The sequence below is a fragment of the Mauremys reevesii genome, linkage group 7 (assembly GCF_016161935.1).
Source record: "Mauremys reevesii isolate NIE-2019 linkage group 7, ASM1616193v1, whole genome shotgun sequence".
NCBI lineage: Eukaryota > Metazoa > Chordata > Testudines > Geoemydidae > Mauremys > Mauremys reevesii.
Genome location: NC_052629.1, coordinates 42,206,559 through 42,225,425, shown reverse-complemented (window position 1 = coordinate 42,225,425; position 18,867 = coordinate 42,206,559). Strand labels below are relative to the sequence as shown.

Here is an 18,867-nt window from a genome sequence, read left to right as displayed (position 1 = left end):
TAAGAATTAGGGCTGTTAGGAAGGGTAGAGGCAGGTGAGGTAATTGACATGTCACATGTGCCTTAGAAGACCATAGGCTACCTATAATGACTCTGTTTTTTCAAAGCTCATTATTTTAAAAAGCGATTTGCAGACTCATCTTTGCTGGGAATTGCTGCATCATTCCCCTGATCCACCCCTAAAATGTTTGTTCTAATCACCCCCCGTTCCCCACACTGCAAGCACTGCCACTGGCTAACAGCAATAGCAATAACTTACATTTCTACAGCACCTTGCAGCAAAAGTGCTGAATAGAAGAGGTGCTTCCAAAGCAGTCCTGTCACTGCCTGGAGCCGCATGGAGGGCTGCTGGCAACAGGGAAGTGCCCCTCACCACCACACACCAAGTCACTTGGGGCTCATACACCATAATAAAGTGACATTCAAATACAGTACAAGCAAAATATCCTCTTAAAGTGAAAATCAATACAAGCAAACAAGGGGATTCAACTGAAAAGAAAGGAACTCAGGGAGGTAATAACTACAGGGCCCCTGCTATGAAGAGACAGAGGCACACAAGCTTGGTGTGCCTCGTCGGGGAGCTCTTTGCACTTCATTCTAGCTGGATTTAATTGTTATGAACGCGTGATCATCTGTTTGAGTGATCTCTCACCTTCACCTCCCACCCCCCTGCTAGTCATGGATTTCGTCCTCGTTTGCTATTTGTTTATAGGTACTGGATTTAATTTGTCTTCTGAAGCACCTTCTCTGGCTCATACAAATAGCCTACTGTGAAAATATGAGATGGAAAAAATGATTGGCTTCATTTGCACCTACACTGGTTTGAGGGTTTCAGTTCCAAGAGAGTTTTGTGCAGTTTGCTGTTGGCTTTGCTCCTCAGGAATCCAGGCCTAGTGAGACATGGTCCATCAAGGAGTAAATAGAACCTTTTCTTCTGAGCTAGTGCCTCAGTTTCACCAGGACTGCAGAAACTTAAAATACCTGTGAGAACATACTGTAGATTTACTACCCAGGCCAAGTGTTACAGGATTGCCCTGATTTCCCATTGGAACATTCCAAAACATCACATTGTGGTAATGCCACATTGCATCAGTATTGGGCTTTTGCGATGTGGCAAAGTGGCACATGGTGTTTGTTCTGCTAGACAAACTGTTAAAAGTTGCAATTCTTACTCTGAACCTATAGGTCATGCGCTTCTCCTCAGAAAATGTAGTGAGGCACACTGGTTTTTCTGTTAATATATATTATTGTCAACTGTTCCTCCCAGCACAAAATGGTTTCTGCAGACTCTTCCCCTTATGCTTTCAACTGATTTGAGTACGTCTTATGCATCATAAATAGTGCAACTTGCTTCTTCACATCTAGATAAAAGAATGGCAGGATAGAAATTGTCCCCATGGCATCCAGTTCAAAAACGTCAATGGGGGAGAAAACAAAGTTTCCAAACTTTTGTCCATGTCAGAACACTGACTGTGTGTGACCCTCCTCCTCCTTCCCCACCCTCAGAGCCGGATATCTTTGTGACAGCCTTCTAGCCAAGGACTAGGCTGGTGACAATTTGGAGGCATGAGGGAGGTGGCTCCACAGTATTTCTAGAACCTAGCAGAGAATGGCAGCACTGGAGATGGTAGCATGTTTCACTATGGCCAGATCATTGAGCCAGCCTCTACCCCAAGTTTTCAGCATGACAACGAGTATTAAGAAGAGAATCTTCTTGATCCAACAACCTACATAGAGCAGAGTGGTGGGTGACAGTTAGTTCAGGGCTTGTGATTAGTGCACTCTTGCAGCAGCACTCCTCCACAGCAAGATTTCCACAGATCAGAGAGCCTTCTTCAGAGTGCCCAGCCCCACTCTCTAAACCCTGCACACATGACAGAGGGCATAAAGGGATGTGGCCACAGATGGGCAGCCTGGCCAAGTGATGCATTCCTAAGCACAACCCACTGCGCACTACTGAGGTAGGTGGCAGACATTTGGGGGGTATTTCACTACTCCTGCTCAGTCCCAGGAGTAAACCCTGAGTGCACAGTGTGGCTCAACAGGCTGTGAGGTATTGAACCATATCAGCATTGACCTGCTTGCTGTCATCTGCTGCTACTCAGTGCGTTCCCTTCCATGTCCCTGCTGGGTCAGGCCCCAGGTGTTTATCTGAAAGTGGCCTATGTACCCAGTATAGCTTTCATGTGGCTTAGAGACCCCAGGCTTCTTTGTTTGTTCTTAGTGTAAGTTTTTCCTACCTCATTGATGATTTCTTATAAACATAATTCTCAACCTATAACATTGCACCAGTAAGAAAGATGCTACCAAAAAACATAATATATCCATGACTATGCAACTTGAAATGATAAATGGCTATGGACCAGGGTGAGTGAGGGCTTAGTGGGGAAGGGAGGTAAAAGATAGACATGGAAAAGGGCAAAGCAGATTTATGTGCACAAAGTCCTGAACCTTAGTATCAATTGCAGCAGCAGCAGCTTGCATCATCTCAACTTGATCTCTGAGTGCTTTGTGGGACTACGATATCGAACAGTGTGAGAGGTGTGGCTGCAGACATTATTTGAGCAGCTCATACAACTGTTGCTGCTTTTTCATATGGGAGATTAGTGATAGGGAGAAGTCTGAAGAGGTTACCATGTGTCAGAAAGCCTGAGAATTGGAACGTTAAGGAATCAGAAGAGAAGTGAGGATGTGTCCCTGTTCAGAAAAGAGGGATGACACCCAGGGGAGGGACAGTGACATTAGATGACCTAGCATGTCGTGTCCATTTGCTTTTCATTCTCCCCATGTGCTGCAAGCATTTAAATAAAAGGACTGGAAAAAGTCTCATTTTTGTATATCTTCAGTAGGTGCCTCTATACCCTCTTCTGAATTACTGTTTTGCTATAGTAAAGCTCTACAGTGAATCACAATAGATAATCCTGGGTTACATGGCTCCCATAGGCACTATTATCCCCTCTTTCTCCAGTGGTGGAAGAACACAGTATTACAAAAGTCTGCTGCATCTGAGGACTCTAGCTTTCTTTTTGCTGATACTAAGTGGTCCTGCATTCAAAGCCCAGCCCCAGAAGGCCTCTACATGTAAAGTTATTACAGGCTTAGTGTATTCGTACAGGAATGCTCAGCTCACTAGTTTGAGTTTATTTATATATGACGATGCTGCTCCCTCTCTGTGACTATTAATTTTATAGAGGGAGTATAAAAAGGATGGACCTCAGCTATGTCTTCTGCCTTTGATCTGTTTGTGGTGCACATACTAATCAGCAAAGAGCTGCAGGCATCACTGGATTTACTGTGTTGTTCAGGATATAACAGCATTGCTGAGTTTATCTCTTGGAGCAGACAAAGGCTTATATTTTCTTTCAGTGGAACTGCAAGATCATTCCATGACATCCCAATGTCAAGTTTCAATTGGTCTGGAAATGCAGGGATATTTAATTATTATTTTTTTAATTTTTTGTTGTTACAGTTGCAACATTACATAACTAATAAGCACATACAATAAAAGATTATTCCATGGTTTGTTGAAATGTGATGTACTAATAGGGAGAAATACTAAATGTATCTATCCCATTGGCTGAACTATTAACTTAATGCAGTGCAAACAGGGTCAGGTGATCTCATCTTACTCAGAAAGAAAGGGAGTCTGGTTTGCCAGTATAAAGTTTAGTTATCTGGACTGATGTTTGTAAATTTGTCCATGGTTTAAAAACATTGCATAGTTTGGAGATTCATTGGTTAATTGTAGGTGAATGTTCCACTGTTTTTACTGGAATCAGGGGTTTATTGTATAACATCTCCTAATACAATCTGGTTTCTCTATGACAGAAAGATTGTACTGTGTAGAGGTGAGATGGCATCTGGATCTGGAGCCACATTAGATTTAAGGTGAGGCTGCAGGTTCAAATGGATGGTGCCAAAATTTTGCAAGTTGATTTTATGAGATTTTGGTTCTAGATACTGGAAATCTAAAGAGAATAACTGATCTTGTGAGATTTCCGCTATTTGGAAACCAAATCTCACAAAAATGTTTTTGCCTCAAGATTTCAGCATCATCCAAACCAGAACCGGGTTTCCTTCCAGTTTTGGATAAGACCAGCGGCCAAACTCAAGAGAGCTCAGCTGGGATTCATGAATGTAAATTGGACCAGCCCCACAAAAATGCAAAGGGATTCTGAATGAAGTTTCTGGTTTTGACTCATCTCCAGTTCTAATATCTAATATAATACAGATGCTTATAATGGAGTGATTAACTGACTGACTGACTTAATTTCCATGTTCCCATTGAGCTAGAGTCTTGATATTCTTGTTCATTAGGGGCACTTGAGTACAAGCGGAGAAATCCCAAATTTGAACCTTGATCAAAGGTCACCATAAGGTCATCAGTCTCTCTTATTGGATTTTACAGCTGAAGTGCCCATTTGAGCTACAATACTGAAAATTGATGCATTCATTCATTCACCATGGTCTGATGATCACAGGGGAGGGGAATTAAATTTGACATGGCTATCATAGATCACCAAAGTTCAAGAGTCAAATAATTTTTTTAACAATCTTAATTTCTCCCATGAGGTAGTCATGTTGGGTGTGAGACATCAAGTATGAAAAAACTGAAATAATCTAAGATCACCAGTTTTATTTACTGGAGTTTAGACATGAACATTTTTTAAAGATGAACAAGTACTCCACAGGCATTTACACAGCCACATCCAATGCTAACGGATGAGCCTGCTGTCAGCTACTCCATCTTATCAGTTAGCCCAGTTTCTGGGCACTTTTCTTTTAAAAGACTGTCTAGAAAATATGGAAAACACAGAAAACATTGACAGTTGTATTGTATATTCCACTTTCCCTACTGAGAGGAAACCACAAAAAATGAATCCAAATGTTCCTTTTCACAAGCAATACCCACAGAATTTTTCAGGAAAATTTGGGAACCTGATGAAAGAAACTTGTCAGTTTAAGCTCCAGATATTTACTGGTATTTATTCAAAGTTTTATGTACATGGACTCTTCAGTTCTTCATATTGGCAGCTTACAAAGGCTTTTCAAAAGAAAAGAAACCAAAGGTATTAAGGAAACATCTTCCTGGAGGATAGATTAGCTCCCAGGGGAACTGAGACAGAAATAAAATATGGAAATTAGCATATAGTAAAAGAAAAAGGTATCTAGTGTATTTGATAACTGTAATTTGTTCATTACCCTTTCCTTGCTATTGTGTTCCCTCCAACAGGAAGGTCCCTGGTGCTTGTAATAAACCATATAAAAGTCAGGAGGATTTTACCTCCCTTATGTCTACTGGACTGTTTTAAATTCTAAGGCGTTTATTGGGCATGAGGGTGGTTACAAATATAAGTCCTGATCCTCAAAATCCACTTGAGTAACTTTACTCACATGAGGAATGTAATGGGGCTGCGCACTTATGTAGAATTACTCATATCTTAGTTTGCAGGATTGGGCCCAGTCTGTTTCTTTCGTGTTTCCAATTGTTATTTAAGTTCAATGTTTGGTTTCAATACTAAAGGCTAGATTTCCCACTCTTTGGCTTCCAGCAGCAGCAGAAGTGCTTGGCAGGGTGGAAATCTAATATCTCTGAGCAGAATAATTTGGGAATAAGGAGACAAACACGGTAGCTATTGCAATGCAGGAGCTAGTATAGCCTAGCTCTTTCTTTACCCACAGCTTTCTTTTTCTGGTTGTTGTAAGCGTCGGCTTTGTCTGCTCTGACACTCTCAGCTGCTGTTTTTTGGGAAGGAGGTTAAAGGGCAGTTTGAAAGTTATTTTGGTTGAGCACGCTCATGCCAGGAGCATTTCTGAAAAACAGGGGTATGTGGAAGGATGTGGGTGCAGCAGAGAAAACAGAGAATGGATGTTTTTTACATCTTCTCCATATGCTGCCAAAGTTATGGTTACACCTTTTAAGGTCACCCACCTCATTAGGTAGAACATTCCTCATGTCCAACCCCCAGTTCCCCTCTTTCACTGATTTGGAGAGTGCCGCATCTGTCTCTGATTAGGTGGGCTGTTTTCACCCACAGTCCTCTCTCTGTCCAAAACCAAAGGGGGGTCTGTCTCCACTATGTATCCTTCTGCCCCGTACTCCACAAGTGTCCATTGTTAGGTAGAGAACTCCACAGGATTCCTAATTTTGCTATATTAGGAAAGGGTTGTCTCCTGAAATCTCAACCACAGAGGGGAAGGAAGTTGCTTCCCCACCTCTAGTCAGAGGTTTTCCTGTCTTTTGCTGTTTCCAGCATGTACCTCTAGACTGTTGTGCACAATCCGCCATCTCTGCTCAGATGTGTAGATAACCTACAGCACAACTTGCTGTGTAAAAGTTAAATATTTGTTAATACCAACCATAGCACAACATTTCCTTTTGAAACAGACACTTGAACTTGTTTGTCAGATGGTGCTGAATGTGGAGGGAGTGAGAATTGGTGCTAGGGGCAATCACTCAGCACAAGGTTTATCAACAAAGGCTGTTGAAGCACCAGGTGAATGGCAGTGGTATCTCAGAAGCCAATTCACATAAATAATAAACAAGCGTCTCCTCCATAACCAACCAACCAACCATCAGCAAATGATTGCCCACCTCAGAGAGCAGCAGGCAGTTGGCTTGTCAGGTTGGGAAATGCAAGCCAGATATTTTGCAGTTCTCTACATACAGCCAGAGGGACTCTGCCATAGTTTTGCCCCTGTTAATATGGACCTGGAGTGATCTGAAGGTGAGCTGGACCCACCCAATTGCCACCACTCGAGGGGACAGTGACTGGTTTAGGCCTGAGCATAGTTTTGACCCCAGTAGTCAAGGCCTTGTGTATTGTGCTCAAGAAAGGCCCCTTGACTTCTGTGGCAGCTTCATTCCAGTTAAAAAGTGGAGGGTTAGTCAGCACAGTAGCATCTGGTGGTGTTTATCTTGAAATTCAGTTCAGTGTAGTTTCGGTGTACTACACACGTTTGTACTGACAACACATAACCGTGAGAGAAGCTGGAAAATGTGGAAGTTAAGTGTGGGGAGTTTGGGCGTTCAGCAACAAATGAGGCATGGGAGGCAGCTTAGGACTGCTGCCTAAATACACCGGGCCCAGTCCTCAGCCTCACTATGGCTGCTTTGCACTGCATCTGGTGTCATAAAGCAGCCATAATGCAGGTGTAACTGGTTAATGGAGATACCCTAGGAAAGTGAATCCGTGGGTGGCATACAGGCAGTGTACTATCTCCTACTCCACTCTCCCTTTCCAATGTAGGGGGCCTGGCCAAGGGGAAATGGGCAAGGCCGGGCATCTCTATGCCTGAGCAAGCCCCACTGCCAGAATGACCCCTCAAGGCCACAAACAGCTGTGTGTAAAAGCAGCCCTGAGGCTGCTTTAACTTACCCCAGGAACTAGCATGGGCTTCAGCTGTCCTCTGCTCCACCTGATTTATGTCACCTCGGCGACACAAAACTGCTGTAAAGCTAGAGGATCTCTTCTGTGAGAACTCCCTTGACATTGGGTGTGTTCAAGGGAAAGAGGGTGTGGCTGCAGCATCCTTATGCCCCAGCAGTCTGCAGGCAGCCAGGTATCAGTTAGAAGAGTCTGAACCTACTCTAACTTGTGAAATGGTCCCTGCCAGATGGAATCAGAGGGAAATAAATATGGTTTAAAACCACTTTTGATCCCTTGCTCCAGTCCTGTGCTGAATACAGCTAGGTTAGAATAAAGGATCGGCCAATGTAAACTGGCTGCATATGGTGTCACATCTGCTTAAACATGCCAGTTTCTGAATGGGCATTCTGTATTGTGTGACAGAATGAGTGAAGAGATATTTCTCAGACAATGAGATCTACATGGCCCACTCTGCTGTAATAAAAGAAAGGTGGGATGGAGCAGTGGGGATGGGGGAGGAAGGAGACAAGGGACCAGGCAGAGTGTATGTTGTGAAATGTAGTGCACCGGCAGACCATGCTGCTGCTGCTTCTGACAGAGGTCTGGCATGCTTCACTGCAATCTGATCACATCAGTTTCCAAGGTGTCATGCAGCCCATGATTTCAGTAAGAGATGCAGATGAGCTTGCTGAATGGCAGCCTAAAATATTCTGTGATATCATAAAATGGTCATGGTAACAAGTGATGACATCACAGTGGATGTCTGTCTCCATTTTCCTCACAAAAATAGACAAAAATTCCACTAGGCCACAAACATCTCCAAAATACCAGTGACTGACTTGAGAGAGAGAGAGAGACTGGATTTTTCTGTTAACTTTTTGTGCTGAAAAAGAACAAAGTGGTTAAAGCTCTTAACAAAAATGGGGAGCATAAATTAGGTACAATTTCTAGACTGAGGACAGTTGCTATTTGGTGGCATTTGCTGGGCGGTTGGATTTTATTATTATTTTCTCAAATGCAACATGTTCCGGAAGGTCAGGCTGTTACCCAGAAAGGCGCAAAACTCGTTAAAAAGAGATGTACTTGGCAATGAATGAATGGATTTAAGTTCTATCCACATGATGGTTTGTCCCTGTGATTGAAAAAGGGTGCAGATGCTGTAAACCTTACATAGGTGAGACATCCCATTGGAGTAAATTGCATGAGTAAGGACAAGCAACATGAGTGAGGGCTGCAGGATCAGCTCAATAGCTAATAGCTGGCACAGGCTTGTCATGATTAACATCAATACTTTGCAGCTGCCAACTGTGCTGCAGCCATGATTAAAAAAAAACAACCCACATGGTATGGACAAGCTTGAGGGTTAGTCTATAGCATGATTTTGGCAAGCATGCTTCTAAATAAAACCCAAGCCTCTTTCCAATATAAGACTGAGACAGTATTCAAACCATAACGTGAACTTATAGGGACAAATTCTGCCGTAGGTTTTGAGTGCAACACCTGAGGATATCAGTGGGAGCTTAGTGTATTAACAAATGGCAGAATTCAGCCCACAACAAATATGCACCTGGAATTTAGGGATCTGAGAAAGTCTGACAGGGTTTATTTTAGAGCACATTTGTAAGAAACCACAGGCCTTTCTCTGTCTTCTCTCCCCAAGTGAGATCACCTCTACATAAGGTCACCCATATATGTCCAATGGACCATGAGAAGGACATTTCTGTAGAGTCCTTCCACTTTACCTTTTGATTTTAAACTTGACTGTCTGGAGGAGACGAGAGCATTAAATCAGAAATTCCTCCTTTAAAAGAAATTAGAAGAGACTGTCAACAGAAGACAGTGATGGCTAAGGTGGTATATGTTACACCCCTAACACTCAGACTCCCTTAAACCTTCTATTGATATGCAAGGGATTCTAAATGATGAAGACCCAGAAGGCATACGTCCAAGCAGAATGGCAGCTACTTTGGCTTACCCTTTCTTATATCTTCTTACAACTCTTTCTTGTGGAAACTAAACAAATGTAGCCTCCCTCACATGTTGGCAGAGTGTGAGGCGGTTCCAGGGCGTTTAACTGAGCATAAATTAGTGTAAGGAAGGTCCCTCTCACACCACCTAACATATCACTTCTGGATTTTACCCACAGCCTGGATGAAAATGATCAGCAAAAATAAATATAAGGATTACTTATTTAATTATGGTAAAAGGAGATATTGATTGACCAGAAGAGACTCTGACAAGACACACTACACTCAGCTGTCTTTAAACCTATCTGTAAATGATGCAGCATCCTGATTTTATTTCATCATATTTACCCTCAAAGGTTTTAAAAATCAAATTTCACAAATTTGTAATTCATTGCTCTTGGCAGCAAAGTGATTTCAATTAACCTGAAATGAAAATGAGTGAGAGACAGGCAGAAGACAGAAAGAAGGAGGGAAATTTGGGGTCTGATTCTGATCTTGTTTTCAGTGGTGTAAATCAGGATGAATTCACTGACAACAATGGAGTTACCTGGGTGTAGAACAAGAATAAGTGAGATCAGAATCCAGTCCACAGAGAGAATGAGTGAGTGCAATGTAAGGAGTGATCATCTAAACGTTGTCTTCAGGATTTATTCTATAACAGCACTAATACCTGTTTATTTTCCTTCTTCTTTCTTTCAGGACCTCCTGTAAGTACCAAAGTTCCAGTGCGTTTGCGAAGTGTGCACCTGATGGTAATGGGGTGAAGGGGCCTTGAGGGGAAATTAGCAGTAACAATTTTCTCCCATATGCCATGTTATACCCAAGTTTGCCTTTAAAATCTCCCAGAATCTCTCAAACACCAAATATCCTTTGTATTCAGTCATAGTGCCTAGATCCTTAGTGGGATTTCACAGACACGCCCATATAGCTCTGCACAATTCTGAAATCTCACAGCATGGGATTGAGAAAGCTCACAGGGTAGAAACAGTGAATATAAAGGGCTAGAAATACTCTCAACTATTTTTCACATACAAAAAGGAGGATAACAGTGTGCAATTTGCATGCATAGGATGCCATACACTGAATTCAACATATTTTTAAAAACCGTGTGCAAATATATGTTACACGCATACCTGTGCAACTTGTTCTCTGCCACTCAGCCAGCGTTGCTGAATGTTTGGGGCTAGATGTGCAATTATTAGTTTTGAAGAAAAATTGTGTAGATAGCTTCCTTTCCAAATGTTAGCCAAATGCAAAAACTCAACTCAGACAACTTAGACTTCAGAAAAATGTCCCAACTACTGCCAGAATGTTTCTAGTTACTCATTATTGCTGCTAAAAGACCTTGAAGGGTATGAATCAGAAAAAGCCTTACAAGGACTGAAGGAATATCCCCACAAACATTAATTGATACAAAGGAATACGGTAACTATTGCATTTTAGACCTTATAAAGGAACTTGTTTTATATTAATGTATAACATAATCATACTAGATCTCTGCAATGGGACTTGGACAGTTAGACATCCAGTAGTCATCTTTTGTCTGCATCCGACGAAGTGGGTATTCACCCACAAAAACTCATGCTCCAAAACATCTGTTAGTCTATAAGGTGCCACAGGATTCTTTGCTGCTTTTACAGATCCAGACTAACACGGCTGCCCCTCTGATACTTGACATCTTTTGTCTGTAAGTGTAAAAATTGCATTTTCTGTTATGACTTAAGCAACAAGGCTTATAAAACAATGTACAGAGGACATTTTAAGGCGAACTAGTTGCTACAGAACAGATTTGTATTCCCTTTGAGATACTGATCCTGCAAACCCTCAAATGCAAAACTTTCAAGCAGTCTCTGTAGGCAGAGGAAGACAGCCCTCCATCAGTTCACAGGTTTTCTTTGCAACAGTAAGGGCTAGAAACTTAATATTTTAATGAAAGCTTAAATCCTGCAAAAAACAAATGGGACCACCAGAGAAGTGATGACACAATGTGCTACTGTATACCAGCTTTTTCTGACCCCTGAATCTGTCTGTATAAACAACTGTTTAGGACAGGAGGTGAGAATACTGTAGCCAATTGAAATAACAAGATGAAATTAGGTAGACTGAATTTAATTAACCAAAGTGGAATATTTCCTGGGCTCTCAGGCTAACCACGCCCTATTCTCACTAAGAATGCCAGGAGATTTTAAGGGACTGCAAGTGATAGCAGTTCAAAAATCACAAGCATAACTTCACTGTTAAATATTTAAGCAAAGCACTTGGTGTTTACATGCTGAAGATTTTCGCCAGTGTTTTTTCTGATTAAAATGGATGGGAATTAGTTTATGATGTGTGGAACAGATTCCCATGCTGCTGGTTTCACATATGTTAGTCCAGCCAGCAACTCAGAAATGCTGACACACCAAAAATCTCAGTTTATTATACATTTCACAGCATGTAAATGTGAAGTTTCAGACTTCTGAGCTGAACAAAATGGGAGCAGCTCTTATCTTGTACCATTTAGGGCCAAACTGAGGGGCTATGTTTCTGCAGGGCTTTTTCTGATACATGACAGTGGTGGATAGAATTGGCAAGGCTGAATTCCAAAAAGTGAGAAACAGAAAAGATTAAAACACTCCTTAGTTATACTCGTTCTTGGGCATATACTGTCAGAGCAACTGAAGGGGCTTAAAATTACACATTGAATTAGAATGGTCCTAGACTCTTTGAATTTCCAGTGGCAGATTCTGTCATTTCTTTACCAATTTTGATGTAGATAGGGTAATTTGAAAGCCAGCAACCTGTAGATGTGTAATTGGTAAGAAAGAAAGAAAGAAAGAAAGAAAGAAAGAAAGAAAGAAAGAAAGTGTTAGTTTGGAGGTTCTCAAACTTTTTCATAGTGTGAACCACATCTTAGATACCTTCCCTCCCAGTCATGATTATACAATATCTCTATGGCAACTATAGAAATTCTGTACATGAATAATTAATATTCATCAGATGGAAACAAGGAGAAGACTCAGAAGCATGTGGCTACCTAGCTCTCCGTGGGCTACCAGTTACCCACAGACCCCAGTTTGGGAATCTCTGTGAAAGACACATACCAAATAGAAATAAAGCTTTAAAGATGGGTTGGGAAAATGGAACAATTAACTCGGGTTAGTATGAGAGCTGTTCTGATGACTTAACAGTTCTGTTTTCTCATTGTTTATACTGGATTTCTTCTTTTTAATCAGTGCTTTCCCTACCTCCTACCCCAGTTTTTGTGCCAATGTTGCCTTTTCTGTTTTATTTCAGGGCCCTTCAGGAAGACCAGGGCTTCCGGTAAATAGCTTTTTTCTATCATGTTATTTCTGTTTTGTTCACTCTCTTTCTCTCTCTGACAGTAGTTTGAAAGGCAGGCCTCAAGGCTGTGTAAATTGGGAGGTGGTAGTGGTCTCCAGTGGTGGAACTAAATTAGATGAAGAGCATGTTGCAAATGAGATATGGATCCCAATAGGATAGGAACAACAGGACCTTGGCAGAACAATGTTCCAAGAAACACATTTTTTATAGGATCCTTTTGTGTTTGGGAAACATGTGGCCTTTTAAGATCACCCTTCCAATATGAATCACCTTCCCCCATCTAAAAACCACGTTTGTATTGTACTCTCACTGATAGGAATCTGAGCTTCTACAAGCTTTCCAGGAAAGACTGGAGGTTCTATTTCAAGCAGATACCGGGATGGATATTGCAGTGATTTGGATTATTTATTTTAACTCTAGGAGAGCTTGGGGGATGCAGGAAGCATCCATTTAATCCGTGCTGATACAGGAAGTAGAGGTGAAAGGGATATATAGAGATCAGGCCACAGAGAAGTGAAATTCAGACATCAAATGGACACCAAGCCATCCCTTCTCATGGCCACAGTAGAGCCAGTTTATGGCCAGTCACTCCACCTGTTTCTTAATGTATTCCTAGTGAAGGGGAAACTTTGTTACATTGTCAAACTGGCTTCTGAGTTACACTGAGGGGTACATGCTTCACCTTTTGCAAGTGTTCTGGGCAGGGAAGAAATGTCAGGGGCCTCTTGCCCTTCCCCCCCGCCACTCCCAGGGGCCAGGCAGAATGGTGACCTAGCACTTTGAGTGTCAGGCAGGCAACCTGGGTACTGTGCCCAGATGCGCTTCTCATTTCCAAGGGCGCACAGACAGTGGATTTGGGGTGTTGTCCAGTCTCCAGCTCCCCTTTGCCTGCCAGTGCAAGCAAAGGGACCCTCTGCTCAGTGGCCACCACTCCACTCTCCCCTCTCAGTGCCCCTCAAACAGAAAAGCCAGTCTGTAACCTAAAGTTCTCAACAGTTTGTTTCTTTGCCCCCCACAAGCTTGTTTTCATGAACAGTCCTATTATCACTGGTTAAAATTAAATCAACATGGTGCCTGCCAACTTCTCAGGGAGTTGTAAATCCATTACTAACTTTAATCCAAATGAAAATGAAGTATTAGCAATGGTCTGTTGCTGAGATAAATCATGATAAGGATTGTATATGCTAGGATCAATATATTTTCTCCACTGTGGCAGCCTGGGCCATCTCCAGGGGAGAAATCAATAGATGGATGAAAAGTAGTTGGCTCAAACTCAAATATTGAGACACAGAAGTAATATTAACAGAAAGAAGAAAATACTCTAACCTCACCATCATCTGAGGGCAGCAGGCCACATATCATCAAAGCAGTGCAGATCCTTGGGCTGTGGTGGACTCATCACGACTTGTGGACATACTGATTGCCACAGTAGAAAAGAATTCCTTTGTTACATTTTTGGTGGGTCAGGAGGCTCTTCCCTCTCTTTTTAGACAAGGTTTTGACCACCATGGTCCATGTTTTCATTGCCTTCAGGTAAGATTATTCTATTCATGCTACCTGGGGCTGAATGTAATTGTCACATGAAGGCTGCAATTGCTGCAGCACAGTGTCCCACCTCACAAGTAGTAAAAGCTGATGCAAAGTGCTGTGTGAAACTGCTGGCTCCCCCTTCATCTAAGGCCCAAATTCATGGTTTGTCTCTAATTTACAAGGCTCTTACAATCCGGGGTTAGATTACTTCAGAGTAACCTTACTTTCAGAGACTATCCAAGCCAGCTGGGCTCCTGTATTGGAGAGATAAGTCTTTCAGGCTCAGGGAGCAGAACATTCTCAGCAACAGAACCAGGTATGAAACCCTTGGCCAGAGGAGATCAGACCAAGCCACAGCCTGACCATACTCTGATCTCAACATATACCACCTTTGGATGAAGTCTCCTCAGCAATGACTTCCACAAAAACACAAACAAAAATCCACCCATTGCCTAAGGGAAGGAGAGAGCAAAACATCTTTTAAGACCACTCAAGCCTTCTTCATAACTATTGTTTGGTGCTTGGTTACTAAAACAATAGCCACTTTAGAAATACAGCAGGCAGGCAGGCAGGCAGGCAGTAGGGCTATGAATACAATGCTAGCATACAGTGCAGGACATAAATATTATCTACAACAAAGTGTATTTCCTGGCTTCACATCATAGGCAACTCTTTCTCATAAACATCTGGCATTTATTTGCTATACTACTGGGACCATTTCCCCCCTGCTTGTATTGTTTAGAAGACCCTAAGTACTGTGTAGTCAAATACCAGACACAGTGCACTCATACATCATTTCACGATGAGGTACTTGGCAATTTGACATCAGGTACTGTACCAATCACTGTGCAGACTAATATCAGACACAGCTCTGTCCTATACAGTATAAGTCATTATGTGGTCAGATACCAGTCACAGCACAGCCAGAAGGAGTTTCTCTCAACAGATTCAAAAGTCTGGAACACCCTTCGACTACAGATCATGAGAGTTTGACCCTTGTCATCTTCATAACAAGTTGCCAAGCTCAGCTGTAGAAGAAAGCAATGTCCAAATTAAAGAACAAGAAAACTCAGCAGCAAGCTCCCAAGCAGAAGCCAAGAAATCAAAGAGCAAGGCAATGAATTTCCTGTCCCTTATAGAGAAATTCCATTGTTTTCTGAATAAACCATGTACAGCACCTAGACACAGAGACAGAGAGAGAGATCAAATAGCATGTTGATGGGGGCAGTATAAAAACCAGAATGGGATGAAATAGAATAGATATTGTCTCCTTTTACTATGCAGTCACATACCATCTATGTAAATTTAATCAAACTGCTTGTGTAAATCACCTGAAATAAAACTGCAGCAGAGATATGGCTTTTTGATTTATCAAAACACGTATGTGAAAGAAATGCCCATTGATTATGGAATAGTACTTGTCTATAACTATGGAGTTGTTAAACCTCTAAATACTTTTTACCCTATTACATTTAAATCTTGTGCATATTGAAGTGTATTTAGAAGATTAATCTACAGTATTATTATGTACATCAGACAGGGAGCAAAGAAAGGTTACTGAGCAACAGTGGCAGCAAAGTGCATTCCTTGAATGGCGAGAAATAATCTGCCCACTCCCCAGATTTCAATACAGTCTTCTCCATTTGCTTTTTCTCTACACTGCTTTCTGCAGTTCCATTACTGGATAGCAGAGCAAATTGGCAGGTCACAGTAGAAAAATGACCATCAGTATTGATTACAGACACTGCTGGGGAAAAAAGAATTTCTGAACATTTACCAACATCAAAGATTATTTTCCTAAGCAGAGTTACCTGTGTAATCAGTATGTATCCCTAACTCCTACTGATCACTAGTGGACACCGAACTAAGGTTCTGGCTCATTGCCATGATTAAAGCAATAATGACAGAAGACGCTCAACGATTTCATGTAGGTGACACAGTTAGGGTTGTTTTCCCCTCATCCTTGAGCCTCCTACATTGTCTATGTTCTTGTCAGGTGCTGCAGAAACCAATCTTCTCAGAAAACACTATTATAGTGAAAATATATGAGAAGATACAACAGAAACATTGATTTTTTTTCCATAGTGAAACTTAGGAAAAAACCAAATTGATGATCAGAAACAATACTGAGAGATTTTACAATGTCATTTTTGCAAATTGTGCAGTGAAATCCACAAAACAATGGACACCATAAATAGTTCTGTATCCTCTGAGCATCAGCATACTGCTCTCTAAGTCTGCAGAGCCGTTCGCTTTTTGTGACCAAAAATACAGAGTTTTTTTTAATTCTATAGTTAAATAATAAAAATATTCTTTAAGATTCAGAACTAAAATCTATATAAATGGCTAAGAATAAGCCAATGGCTTTGTGTCCATGTGTCTTTGCCATTCAGTTCAAGTATCGTCTCATACATTCTTAGGCAGGAACATTCATGCAACCTCACTTAATGATTTTCATGCCCTAAAGATGCACGGGGCAGCATTCTCTACAGTTAAGAGACACAGAGCACAGCCATTAATATACATTGTGCTAGACACGCCATTTCCTGTGTTATCTTGTTATCCACATTAGTATAACTTTCCCTTTTCTGGACTACTGGAAAATGTGGACCTGTTCATGGTCTCTGAGAGTTCTATCTTAAGTGGTAACAGCTCTGTAAATAAATAGCTACCATTCAGATTTCCTTGGAAAGCAAGAGAAAAATGTGATAATTAGGTACAGAAGGGAGCAGTTTCCCAGCAGCTGGATTATAGAAAGTGTTGAAATTATGATTAGATTCATAGTTGGATCACAGACTTGCCTTTTTTTTCCTTTCTAAATGGTTATGCTGTGTTGGTTCCTTGTGCCTATATAGCAAGGAGTTATACTGATAACTTACATACACATCCATACCCCACATGCTTACACATATGTTCAAAGATACATACAAACATATGAACATGATTTAAATATATGTATATATCGTGTATCAACATATGTGCACCTACACACTCACACACCTCAGTCAATTAATAATCAAAGATACACTCCTATGTGACATCTAATTTGTGTCATTTTGAGGTCTTGCTTATGGTCAGTTTCCAACTGCCGTCTGATTTTGCATTAATTGTTAGGGAGACAAAGGCGCCATGGGAATCCCTGGAAGACCGGTGAGTTACAACCTCTTGCATCTGCCTGACCTGACTGACACACATTTTTCCGAAAGCTGGGATGCCTGTGGGTCGTTTGGGGTGATACTTTCATTATTTCAGGGAAATGATTCCCCCAGCTCCTGGCTCCATTTTCAGGTCTGGTTTGGGTACAACAAGGGAAAAAGCAGCAGCTTCCCTCATGAATAAAACTGAATGAACTGCTGCTCAGATCTGCTTCCAGGTTTAGAAATTCTAGGCTGCGGGTTCTATCATTTGTGATGTAACCAGGCTCCACCCCGAAAACGGAGGCATGAATCCTTGGTAAGTCTGTAGGGGGCTCTTACCTGAGACATTTCCATACCGAAACCAAATCTAAATGGGACTCTTGAGAAGGAGGCCCTGGCTACATTCTGAGAATGGTCCCTGCAGAACCATGTGTTCTAGTGGTGCCAAGCAGTGGGCTGCCGATGGTTTCTTGCTGCCTGCAATGTACTTGCCTATGTGCCTCTGAAGGTAGAGGAGAGGCAAGTTCCCCCTGCGGATCTGTGTGTTGAAAAAAATGATATAGATCAAATAAACATTTGCAGCCTTTTCTCAGCCTATGAATGTACAATGTCTGCCCAGCACATTGGCTCTAATTTGGCCCTCCAGGCATACAGTACATATTTAAAATAACAGTGACACTCTGAAGAAAGGCTGGGCAGCGCGTGTCATACAGCATCACATCAGCACCCCAAACACCTTTGCATTGTGCGGCTCTGCCTTCTGTTCCCTGTGTTCCCTCTTAATGGAGTTGTTCTCTTTACTCCCCATACATGTTGATGTCTTTCCAAAGAGGACAACATAACAGCCTCAGGGGTGAGGTGACATTCCACTAAGTTCACTCTGAATTGTGGATAGGTCCTGAATCCTTATGCTTTTCTCTGGCTGAGACACCTGCCCTATGACCGCCCCACATTTCAGACAGAAAGAGGAAACTGTGTTGCTAGCTACCTTCACTCCTTGCCAGTTCCCAGCTGTTCAGCTTGCCACAGCTAAGCTCCTCTGAGTTACCATTTGGATATCTTCCCCCCAAACATTTTACATCTTTAAACATCTTTTGGGAAGGCTGCGTGTGGATGAGTGAGATGTGTCTGGGTTTGATGCCTGCAATTTCACAGGCAGATGTAATATAGAGTGGCTAAAGTGGTCATGCCATAAGAGATTACACATCCAGGGCCAGATCCTCAGCTGGTGTAAATAAGTGCAATTCCATTGAAGCCAATGGAGCTATATGAATTTACACCAGGAACTGGCCCACGGTGTTTGTTATGGAGGCTGATTAGCAAAGAGAAGTTCTCTTTTTACATACAAATACAACAAATATTATTAACAATTAACAATTCTTGGCATTAAATGACTCTTTACATCTTCAACATATTTATAAACATTAATGATATAATCAGCTACTCACTGCCATCAACAGTGATGGAAAAAATATAGAGAAAGAGTCAGCGAATTCCACAGATCGGGTGGGCATAACCCTGGGTGGCTTGGTTTTTATAA

General features: G+C 41.7%; 1 protein-coding gene across 1 annotated transcript in view; it reads left to right on the top strand.

Annotated features, from left to right (window-relative positions):
* COL13A1 (collagen type XIII alpha 1 chain) overlaps positions 1 to 18,867 on the top strand; it is a 164,133-nt gene that overhangs the window by 42,413 nt on the left and 102,853 nt on the right. The window contains exons 3-5 of the mRNA XM_039546112.1: positions 10,036 to 10,043; positions 12,613 to 12,639; positions 17,305 to 17,340. Coding sequence (XP_039402046.1) covers positions 10,036 to 10,043; positions 12,613 to 12,639; positions 17,305 to 17,340 — 71 coding nt within the window. The remainder of the gene's footprint in view (positions 1 to 10,035; positions 10,044 to 12,612; positions 12,640 to 17,304; positions 17,341 to 18,867) is intronic.